The 12412-nt window shown below is 32.5% G+C and overlaps 1 protein-coding gene and 1 non-coding gene across 2 annotated transcripts; one reads left to right on the top strand and one right to left on the bottom strand.

Annotated features, from left to right (window-relative positions):
• Positions 1-1486: 1486 nt before the first annotated feature.
• Positions 1487-10922, bottom strand: LOC114185329. The gene is made up of 24 exons (XM_028072994.1): positions 10728-10922; positions 10470-10600; positions 9561-9645; positions 9369-9422; positions 8942-9033; positions 8704-8807; positions 8314-8389; positions 6913-7366; positions 6038-6376; positions 5743-5946; positions 5539-5637; positions 5376-5448; positions 5082-5209; positions 4701-4986; positions 4368-4606; positions 4157-4281; positions 3899-4016; positions 3668-3723; positions 3472-3565; positions 3197-3383; positions 3024-3104; positions 2837-2949; positions 2698-2760; positions 1487-1884 (listed from the first exon to the last, which is right to left on the bottom strand). The coding sequence occupies exons 1-24, from the start codon at positions 10773-10775 to the stop codon at positions 1777-1779; spliced, it is 3357 nt and encodes a 1118-aa protein (XP_027928795.1). The 5' UTR covers positions 10776-10922; the 3' UTR covers positions 1487-1776.
• Positions 10923-11045: 123 nt separating this feature from the next.
• TRNAA-AGC lies at positions 11046-11118 on the top strand. The gene has a single exon. It is a non-coding gene; the product is annotated as a tRNA-Ala (tRNA).
• The last annotated feature ends 1294 nt before the right edge of the window (positions 11119-12412 follow it).

Raw genomic sequence — 12412 nt, 5'->3', positions numbered from 1 at the left:
ATAATAAAATATTAAAAAAAATAGAAGGTGTATAGAGTATTCTAGCATTTCTCCTTCATAGTTTGGATTTAAAGCTATAATTTAGAACGTTTTTTGAACAAAAAAATAAGAAAATTTTTATCAAACATACATATGAGTCAAGGGATTATTACCTTTATCTTTCTTTTCCACTGCGAGAATCTTCTATGACCAATTGCGAAGAACAGCAGAAAGGGCTAAATCAAATAGTAAACAAATAAGGAAAAAACTCAAACTATTTTTTCTTAATTGTGTAGTGTGTTAATATGTGAGGTGAAACTTCTTATATATAGAGGATCAAGGCCTTAACTCTCAATCAAGTTGAAAACAAATATAAGTATATTTTATCTAATCAAATATGGCTCTAACAAACTGTATCATATCAAAATCTAATTTAATAATTTATATCTTTTTTCATGCAACTTTTTGTGATTACTTTGTTATTAATTCTTAATAAAATATTCTTGTTACAGGATTAAATGTATACTGGTACACTTTCTATTTATAAATAAAATAAAAATAATTCTTAACTAAAAATAAACGCTAAAAATATTCTCATGTTTATTATCCTTACAAATTTATTCATTTATGGTTGTTTTCAAAAGATTTTTTTTACCTGATATTTGTTAAAAAAAAGGTAAAATACACTTTTTAACTTAATATTACGTAATCAGATTATCCGTTTAAAGAGATAAATTATGATAATTAAAATTATACTCCTTTATATAACAAAGTTAGCATCTTGTTGTTACAGAGTCCAAGTTCTATTTTTTCCTTTGAATTTGGAAGGAATAACCGTTAAGATTTTATCAATTTTGTTAGATTGTTGAGAAAAAAATGTCTTTTTCCTAAAGCAACAGTTGCAAACATATTAACCATATCAAGTCACCAGCAGCACACATTAAAACTGAACCCAAATCATGAACGGATAAAACCCACAGTGAATTATGTGTAAAATATTTTGAACAAAACTGTTTCAAACTGATTTAAGAAAACCCAAAAACAATCTTTATCAAACTATTTTATGAAAACGGTTCGATTAACAGAACAGATTTCATAAATTAGTTCATTTAATTTGGCTATAAATTCTTTGAAAAAACCAAATCAAAACAGACCACTTTTCATAAAATGATTCACTTCAATTATTTGAAAAGAAAGAAACATTGTTTTATGCAGCCCTAACTTTGTAAAGATTCATTATGCAGCAATATCACAAGTGCATTCTGAATAGACATGCCATTGGGAAAGATAATCATTACAAATTTGTTTTAGGACAAAAAGGAACATTATTCTTTTGATATTAATTAATCTTAATATACCAATTTTGACTAAACAATTTTTTTTTTCACAGAATTTGCAACATGTTACATCATGCTCTACCATAAGATCCCAATCTTTTTTCAGTCATTTACATTTTCCAACAAAGATGACTTAATAAAAAAAAAAAAAACTAAGCACATGTTACATATTTTACAAAACTTTCAAAAGGGCAATTTTTTTTTTCTCGTTACATTCTTTATATCTATGAATATTACACAGTAGGAAACTGATATGATTCAAATATCTCAAATGAAAACAAATAATGACATACTTGTAGTAATAATAAAGAATCGCTGACCACTATTTGGCTTGCCTTTATACTCAACAAACTCTGCAGATGTTATGTGTTTTCCATTTGCTAATTCTATGCCATGAAACAAAATTAACGCCAACAGCCACAAATATATACAAGAAAATAAATATATACAATTTTTTTTTCTATATTTGCCACCATTTCCTCCTTTCCATGGTCTTCACAAGCTCATTAGCTAATGATGCAAAGTCTTCAGCTCCACTTTGCAGTTCAGCAGTGCGTTGGCTGATTCTCTGAATCAAATTGAACAGTAAAACTTCATTTTAGCAGAGTTTATGAATCATGATAACGATGCTTCAAGCATAAGAAATTGGTTACCCCTTTGGACTAAAGACTAGAGAGTGAAGAAACATGTTTATATTAACAAGGTTTAATATGTTTTTAGTTTCTAAATTTAGAAACAAAATTGGAATTTTTCTTATCTCAAATTTTGATACAGTTTGTTACTTAACTAGATATAATCTTTCTAACCCAACTGCGTGAAACTTTTTTGACATGATTAAACTATGATCGACCTATTTACACTATTTGACATGTACTAGCTCAAATGTTAGTCCAAGACACCGGTTAACATGTAAAGAAAAGTTAAAGTTGTTGAATTAAAAGAATAATTCATTTTTAAACATTGATGACCAAAATGTATTAAAGTCTTAGACAAGGATAAATTATAATTTCATGTCCAAGTTTAGGGATTAAAAGATATTTAATCCATTTAACAATTATACTTGAAAAATAGACAAACAGCAACTTCAATGTAAAACGTGAAAAAAATGGTTGGCTTAAAAATGTTTAGTCTTTGAAAATATGACTATCTTTTTGTATTCTACAACTTTTAGTCCCCAAAAGTTACAAAAATCATGGTTTTAGTCCTACTAAGGGATTAAAACCATATAGTTTTTTCTTACAAAAAGATCGTTTTTTGTTAAATATATTTTGAGGACAAAAATCAAAGAGAGTGCTTCCATGTTTATGTTGAAGAACTGACAGCAACAGAATTTGATCGCAAGTTATGTAAGTTAGCATGATGAGATGAGATAATTTTCTACCTCTAATTTTTCCTGCCTCTCCATAAGCTTGTTTCTTGCTTGGGCAGCAGCTGAAGAAGCATCCTGAAAACAGATATTGATTAATATATTTAACTCATTGATACCAATAGTGTAAAAAGACAGAGAGGATTAGCGTTACCCCAGTTTTTCTATAAGCAGCCATAATTTCTTCAGGTGTTCTAAGTCTTGGCTTAACATCATCCTTATTGGTGCCACCTTCAAATAATTTCTCCCTATCTCGTAGTAACTTATCTGCATGCAGAAGGAAGAAACTGTTACTAATCTTTGTAGTAATAAATATGATGCATGTTCTGAAAGTGATTTACCTTTTTGCTTGCTTTTAACATCAGGAGATGAGGTAGAACTCTTAGTTATTGGCGGGTTGGGCTCATCTATTTCAATATCATCTGTGCCAAAATACACAATAGTTGGAGGTTTTGCTTTTGACAATTCAAACATATGAAACCCAAAACACACCAAGTTAAAGAAAAATGTAAACCTATATCAAGTTCCACTTTATTATCTGCGATATCCACTGTTGGAAGGGGATCAGGTAACAGGGGCTTAAAGAAAATGTCTTCCAAATTCCCATAATTGGAGGCTGGACTTTTAGTCACATCTGTTTGAGAGGGTTTTCCTCCTTTAAGTCCTTTGACAATGCCCCCTAGAATCCCTGGCACCATGGTCTGCACCAAAATGATTAAGCTGATTAAAAAACTTGTTAACGGTGTGAACATTAGGATCCAAAATAAGACAAATCAAAGAACCTCAAACCTGTTTCTTCTTCTGATTTGTAGAGAATCTAAAGGCAGCATCAGCCGCGGCTGCAAGAACTTTGTCATGAAGACAAGGAAGATGCTCCAGATTACTAAAGCAGAATAGAAATGTTAGTCATCTTTTTTTTCCTTATTATTATAGTTTAACCAAAAGTCCACAATGCTATTGCTTCAGTACAAGATAACAAAGATACCTGAATTCACTTTCGCCGGCCAGTAGTGAGATTAATGCCAATTCAGAACCGTTAGCCTGTAAGTTATGAATATAAGAAGGGTGCTTTGAAGACCAAAAGTTGCAGGCTTTAAATTTGACTCGAATGCTTCCACCTCAGTACTCAAATATGTTTTACAGTAACCACTAAAAAAATAGGGTGCAAAAATAGATGAAATTCTTGACAATTTGAAAGTTCTAGAAAGAATTGTACCAGCATTATGTGTCCATAATCATCAGAACACATGGTTTTATCCATATTCACTTTATAATTCCATCTTAAAAGCGACAATAAAGAGCTTTCTGCAACCAAATCCAAATCTGGCAAAGACCTGTCCAAAGATGAGGAAAATAATCCAATAATTTATCATTTCAAAGAAAATTTGTTTTGCTAGAATCCACATTGTCTTATTTAAAATACTCCCCAACTCTTCAGAAACAGAAGAAAGAACAAAAATTCTAGAACTTTAACCTGATTTCAAATGCTCCGGTCTGAAGCAATGATAGAAGCCCACAAACTTTATCATCTTTCTTTAAGATAGAAGTCCAGTAAGAAGATTTAGAATGTTTCACTTTATGAATTGGTTTCTTATGTCCCTGTAAAGAATTATCATAAAAGTCAAATTCATTTGCGTACAGACTTGATGTAAATGCAAATGTGAAGTGATAATGAACTATAGAACCTCTATCAAAGATTTTGCTGAGAACAAGCGCAATGAATTCTCGCAGCATAGCAGAACAAGTGGATCCAACATTAAATCTCCAGAATGTGAGGCTTCTGCAGAGGAAAGATCAGCCTCTGATGAATTTACCCTAGCTGATAAGGGTTGTTCCTGCTCATCAGGGCTATTATCAGCAGTATTCTTCGACTGTCCATTCTGCGGCTTGTCATTTGATGCTTCAGAGGTTGAGATGCTACCCTCTGAGGTAAAAAAATCTGTCAGAATTTTCAATGATATTTCAAGTGCATTAAAACTGAAAATATGCTTTGTGTTCTTCATGAAATTTGTACTTGCCTATAACATACATTGAAATTGCAGTTGATTCCTTCACATGTAATGGTCGGCTAGAGATCATTTTGCCACTATTACCATCAACTATGTTAATTATTGAATCTTGGGATAACACAAATAGTATTTCTTCAAGAGAGTTGCCTGCAGCTGTATCTGATTGCTTTAAGTTCACATAACTCTGAAAACATACTTCTTGTTTCCAAACCAATGAAATAATGGGAGAGGTAGAGCCAGGTGCACCATCAATCAAGAACAAAACTGAAAATGAAGTCATATTACAGACTGCAACCTGGAAAGAAGCAATTTACCAAGATGTATCAATTGACAGACCTCCCACTATCCTAAAAGGCAATGAGAATTAACAAACAGTCAGATAATACCCACACGACCACTTGAAAACCCAATAGCAAGTCTGGTTCCAGAATTTGCGAATGATAATGCTTGTACTGAAGAATCCAGAAGAGAAAAAACAGCACTACAACGAGATTCTTTTCCTTGTGGAACATCATGAACTGCAAAATATATTTCACAAATCATGATACAATGAGTCAAGGCCTAACAGTTTCTTTTTTTCTGCATAGATATCTTTGGAACACAAGAAACATGTGAGGGGGGCAGGGTTAAAACTCAAACAAAGAAGATGGACTTCTAATATGGTGACAGATATCTAGGGATCACCTTCACTTTTTGATTGTGTGACAAAATGGAAATTTTGTCTACTGGAGTGGACTTTGAGGTCATAAATGCAAACCTATTAAAGTCGTCACAGTAAAAGAATTCAGCACAGAAAAAAATATTGTATTATGTAAAATAGATTGACATATTAAGAAAGATATCTGACAAGACCACATTCATTGCCCACGGCCAACAGCAAGGAAACAGAGCAGAAGTCCAATTTTGTCACTGGAGCATCTGAACCAGCCACTTTTGTACCATTCACCTACCAAACAAGATAATTGTGACAAAAAATAAACTATATGAGGAGATCTAAGGACATTGTTTTCTTTGAATTTATTTCGGGACAAAGTAGTTGCGGAATGCTTACCTCTCCCTCTATCTTGCAAATATAAGATAAGACTGCATGTGTAGCATCACACAAAAGGACTGATCCATTAGAATAACCCACAAAATAAACACACTCAACCTCAGCACCTTTTGTTGTGGACAACTGACTGGGAACACCACCAGTCAAGGGCCAATCTGAAGGTGCAGATCCAGGCCTCAAGCCAGTTCTCAAAGCTGAAGCAACCTAAGATAAATGAAATAAGTAGATGAAAAAAATATAAGAAACAAAGATTAGCTGAAAGGAGTGACAAATTACAGGCAGACAAAAAAGTTACCTCAGTGAGAACTTTTGATGAATTTGACTTACTGGGCAACCTGATAAGTTTTGCAACAGTCAAAGATGGATCAGCCATAGGTACTAGCACTGGAAATTCCACAGCAGGAACAGATGGTGTCCTTTTCTGCTGAGATGTCAATGTGGACAGGCTATCACTATTATACAAATGTAGTTGTCCAGGGTTTGTTAGCACAAAAACTTCATCTTTGCTGTTCAGCCCCTTTGTTCCAGGACTAGGCAGTAAAGTCAAGTCTGCAAAAGAACCACTAAGTGTAAGGTCTGCACGATTAGTGCATCTTACAGACTCCATCCCAGATGACCATTCAAGAGTTAAAACCTGTAATAGAGGCATTCTAAAGTTTAGGGAGAACATTACACACATGCTAAGAAAACATTTGAACAAGAAGAAACGCTAGCCATCAGGCAATGGTAACAAGTGACTAGAAATCCGACAACAATGTAACATCATATTTGTTCAATATAAACCAGGGCTTAAACCTTACCATTTAAACTAACAGAAGATATGGGAAGAAAATAATGAAAAAATATCAGACGATAAGCCCACATTAAATATCAAGGTCTTTTAAAAGTTTATAAAGCCACAATGGTGTTCAACCAGGTTTACAACATCATAAGGAATTTTCCATTATTTTTTATATCCTGCAAGTCCAGGTAAAATACTTCTTCAATACACTTCAGATTTTAGGAATGATGAAACATTCAAGAATGTTTCAATCACAACCTTGGATCAATTTTGAAAGTACCACATGCTTGATAACTGGTATAATTTATCATAATTCAGAAGCAATTGCCAATAAAACTAATAGAAATCAATTTAAAATAAAATGATAAACAGATAAACAAGTAACTTACTGTCAGAACTTCTTCAGATCCAATTTCGTCACCACCATAGACAAACAACTGTCCAGCACTATCACTTTGGGATTTATAGCTGTCAGACCATTGTAAGACAATGACCGGGAGTCTCCTTTCTGCAGTCGAAAGTTGCAGCTTAATAACATTTTTAGAAGAAGTTTGTTGACCTTTAGAAGGTGCCGCTGATGACAAGTTCCAAAGAAGGATATCTCCGTCTAAGTATCCCACAGCAAGAATAGACCCAGTGGAAGATGCCCAGCAAAGAGCAGTTATCTCTTTGTCTACCAGATTTTGTTCTGTAACATTGGCTGGAAGATTAGCCCCTGTTTCAGTACAAGGGCTACCATCCTCATCCTTCAATTGGAGATCTTTTCCACCACCAAGGAACACAATTCGAGCTTCAGAAACATCCCAAAGAATAAGCAACCCATCCTCAAATGCAATCAAGATTCTACAAAAAATAAAAGAATTCATTCTTCATCAAATTGAAAATGTAACTTCTTTTACTCAACATGGAATATTAGATTTTAGACAATCACCCTTAAAAGGTAGCTATTAAAAGGGAATATCAAATACTTAAATACTTCACAAAACATCTTATACTAGTTATTTTGGGACTTAGACACTCCATAATACCCAATAATCATTACATTGCCCTAAGAGTTTATCACTTCACTCAACTTCTCCACTGGTCAAAATCCTCCCCACTTCAAATCTCTCTGTAGGCAGCTCCTTTCCAAGACATCAACAAGGTTTGATATTAACTGATAAGCATCCAAACACTTGGAGGACCCACTTAAACTTTTAAGGTGGGAGAACCAAACACTTAAATACTCCACTGAGCATCTCATACTATTCAATGTGGGACTTAGGCATCCCACAATATTCAAATCCCTATGAAATAATCAATAATTCTTCACAAGCAAACAACCCCAATTCATACAGATCAGGACAAGAGTCACACAACTGTATCAAATACTGATGGAAGCATTTTCTGTCTTGAAATATGTTCACCCATCATTTCAGTCACAGTTCAAAGATTTAGCTACATATATGATATAGAATACATACACATGAAATCATGCAGTGTTGCCTCTAAGAATATATACTACTATGACAAAATACACAAACTGCTTAGGAGGATGGCTCTGCATTTTTCAACAAATGTTTGAAGTAATTTCGAAAATCTGAGAAATGATTTGAAATGATAAAGACAGTGAGAATTAAAAAAATGAATGTTAAACTACAAAGTTAAACTCTAATTTTACAGCATCCTATTTTTCAATTGGCATTGTTAGAGTAAATCAATAAGTAGCTGTCAAGTGAAAATTCCAATTTATAAATTTGACATAAAAAGATGCAAGGCTAAAATGTTGTATGAACTATTTATTATCTTGCCTGTTCCCAGATGAAGAAGGTTGTAAGAGAATTCCAATGATTGGTTGTACACTGGGATCTGGAAAGCCTGCAGCTTCTGTCAAAGAGAATAAAACAATGACAACGAACAGTTCTTAAATCAAAGGGAATAAAATAAGCTTAAATGCTGGAAGACAGAGGTATGAATCAACTCAGGATATTTGAATATAGTGGTTAAGTAAGATAAATATTGCAATGTGACATAGAATTGTATATCTTAGTGCTGACCGTATTTTCCTTATCAAATGGGTCAATGATCATTTTCCTTCAATTTTTTTCATTTTATTTCCATTTGTTACCAAATAAGTCCATCAGTATTATCCATCAATCATCAAAACAAAAACCAAAAAACTAAAAATGAAAATAAAATACCCCTTAGAAACTTTGCAGACAAATTATGTGATGACTTCAAAAGTTGTCCTTCCTCAGCTTCAAACTTTATCACAGAAAATAAACCATGCTGATCCCCAACATAACTGAACATTATAACAAGTAACGTTACGAGTCAAGTGCCATGTAAATGTAATCACAGCCATTTGCAGCTAGCTACTACTAAGAGCAAGAGCAAAAGTGTAGAGATTTACTGCATATAAGTTTTTAATAAACATACATGAAATGTGAACCGCTGACTACAGAAAAAGCAGTAATATCGGACTCCCATTGTAAAGAACAAACAAGGCTCCGGCTCTCAAGATTCCAAACCTGCCAAAATCATAAGAAAAATACAAAAATGACATTCTAAGCCTTAACTATAATAAGCAAGGAACTCTAAGTCAATCACTTCACTGATTCAGACCATAACTTGACATGCTAAAATGCTTGATAATGAAAAATCACACACCTTACTTTCCATTCTACAATTAATGATGAGTGGTAAGAAAAGAAACTAGAAAAGGAAAGCAACCACATAAGTCAGAGACATCAATTATAGGTGTTAAGGACTGATGAAAACCACAATACTTAGCCTATTTAGGGGGAAAGTTGTTAGAAAAAATGTATCAACACAAGCAGATAGTGAAATGTAGAAAAAAAATTACCTGGATGTCATTGTCATTTAAGACCCCAACTAAATGCCCCTGGTTTTGCAGGAACTGCGAGTGCCAAAAGAATCAAAGGATCAATATGCTATTTACATGAGCTTAGCTAGCAAAAAAAATGACAATTTTGCACCATAGAAAATCCAACAAGATCTAACTGCATGTCAATTTGAGAAGTTCAATGACACTTACCTCCAAGTATTTGTAAGGCAATTGCTTAGGAGAAACCAAAAGTCCTTCTATATTATCACCACCTATCACCTTAAGTCTTCCATCCCTGCCATTAAACTACCTAATATAAGCAATCAAACACTCACATCCTATAATGACATCCATTTGCCAGCTATGATTAAATCATGGTATATGACTGGTGTCAAGTCATGATAACATTTTGAAGAATCATGCATTGCCCATTATGATAAAAGTCATCTCATCCCACATTTTCTGGCTAAACATGTACAAGAATTATGTCAGTTAGATTTTCTCTAATCAGAATGACCGTTTCTTGTTCTTATTATCATTATGCACACTTTAACTGGAAAAACAAAAATAAATGTCAATATAAAAAGCGAATTTAGGCATTACATCACCCGTCCTCCCGCAGACCCTAACAAAGAACTGATCATCTTTTCAAGGATAGTTTGAAAAACCCACAGAGATTTTTTCATCCTAAATTTCAGAATTCACTTTGACCAAAAAAAAAATTGTCTCATGCATGGGAACAGTTCAGAATGCAATTCCTAAACCACGATAGAATAAATGAAAAAGACAAAAGATCAACTTTATGTTACTTATCACAGATAATTAGAATAACCAAGATCAAACTATTCTAAAATGTTCAATCCACTAACCCTTTTAACCCCTCCCCCCATTACTAAACAACTAAGTACCATTAATATTAATTTTTTTTTTCTTATATCAACCACTTGTATCCTCTACCAGAGATAATCCTTCTATTTGGGTAAGGTAGGACCATTCTTAGACGATAAATGGAAACTTATTTAACATTATCGTAACTCAATGGTACAGTACAATACCCAATTAATAAAAAAAACAGCAATCAACAGCAAAATCAGAGACTGAGAGAGAGAGAGAACTGACAAAGTCCCAATAGCCAAGAGTCGCTGAATGGGGTCAAAGGCGAGAACTGAAGCAGTGGATGGAATGCCATAGTGAAACACAATTCTGGGATCCAACTCATTTCCCTGTAAACCACCATGCCGCAACTTATGCTGAACCAAAACCAACCAACCCCAGAAAAAACAAAATCACAACATGGAAGAGTAAAGGAAACCCGGAAGAAGAAAATAAAAGTTAGATGAGAAAGAAAGCATCTTTATATTCGAGTTTTTAATTTACGTTGGAATGGTGCAGCAGAGCCTTGTCAAACAACTTCTTGGCAAACATAGTTGCCGATGATGCTGTTCTTCTTCTTGTTGAGCTTAGGTTGTCTTCTACAGCTTGATTTCCTTCGTTGAACTGATGATCATTCCAATGCTTCGTATTTTTCTCCTTCGATCAAAAATCAAAACTTTTACTTTTTATAAAAATAAATTCTTTAGCTCATCTGCTGGTCATTGGTCAATGTAAAAGTTGTTTCACACCTTCTCTAAATTTTGTTAGTCAAAACGTTCACATATACAATATGATTATATTGTAAAGCATAAAATTTCAAATGGGGATGTAGCTCAGATGGTAGAGCGCTTGCTTAGCATGCGAGAGGTACGGGGATCGATACCCCGCATCTCTAAATTTTTAAGATTTTTATATTTCTAATTTAAATTTTAATTAATTTTAAACTTTTGTCATCTTCTTTTATAATTGGTTAAATATTTTAATTTTCACAGACATAAGCTGTCAGAATTTTGTTTTGTTGGTAAACATAATGGTTACAATGTTTTGAAATGTGCGAGAGGTACGGGTTCGATACCCCATCTTCAAAATATTGTTTTTTATATTTCTAATTCTAATTTTTAATTAATTTTAAATTCTTGTCATTTTCTTTTATCGTGGGTCAACTGTTTTAATTTTCATAGACATAAGCTGTCAGAATTTTATTTGGATGGTAAGTATAATGGTTACAATGTTTTGAAATATAATTTTAAAATAATAGTAAAATAAGTATTATAAATAGTATAATAGTTAAAATCATTTGGTTGGGTTGTGTTCAATATGAATTTTATATATGTAACAATTTTTCAAGTTAGTTTTCTATTTAAAATCAGTCCTTGTGATATAAAATGTTATTATATTTTATTCAGGTATATTGAAATTTTTTCATCTAACTTGTATGAATATGTCATTTAATGTGTTGATTTATCTTGTTTGCATATATCATTCAATTATTTCTGGAATTGAACCTTTAAAGCCTAGTAATTCAATTTAGTTTTAGTAGAACTACTTGAAAAATGTTGTTACTAAAAATGTGATGATACAATTTAAAATGTGAAAGGTTGTAACCATATCTCAAATAAGAGGGCAAATCTCTAAACAAAAGGTTGTATACAAAATATTATAATTATAAAGTCTTCTAAAAAGTATGTGGAGATAACAATATAGAAAATGTATGGTACAAAATCAAAATGACTTCAACTAAAAGTACAACATTATATAAATAATTCAAGTATATTTTAGTTATGACAAATATTGGATACCAATGAAAAGTTTATATAGGTAAAAACTCATTAAAATAGTATAAATAGAAGAATATTTTAAAATATTAGTATATTCCTTCATTATTTCATGTATAACTTAATTGACTTAAACATTATACACTTTCACTAACTAACTTATATTCTAATAAAGAGAACATGGTGATCTTATAAGACATGAGAGATCATGTTTATCAAAGAAGGAAACATTCTAAAGTAGGGGTAGAAGTCCACTAAATCTATAAAATGTGGCTTTTGTAAAAGTATTTCACACACTTAAAAGTTTAAAAGTTTCAAACTTGTAACTGCAAGGTTTTATGATCATTACTACTTTCAATTCAAAACTTTAAACTATTGAATTTATGTTGTATTTACCATTATCATAAGGTTCAA

This window comes from Vigna unguiculata, chromosome 5 (genome assembly GCF_004118075.2).
Source record: "Vigna unguiculata cultivar IT97K-499-35 chromosome 5, ASM411807v1, whole genome shotgun sequence".
Classification (NCBI taxonomy): domain Eukaryota; kingdom Viridiplantae; phylum Streptophyta; class Magnoliopsida; order Fabales; family Fabaceae; genus Vigna; species Vigna unguiculata.
This window is presented reverse-complemented; position numbering and strand designations above follow the sequence as displayed.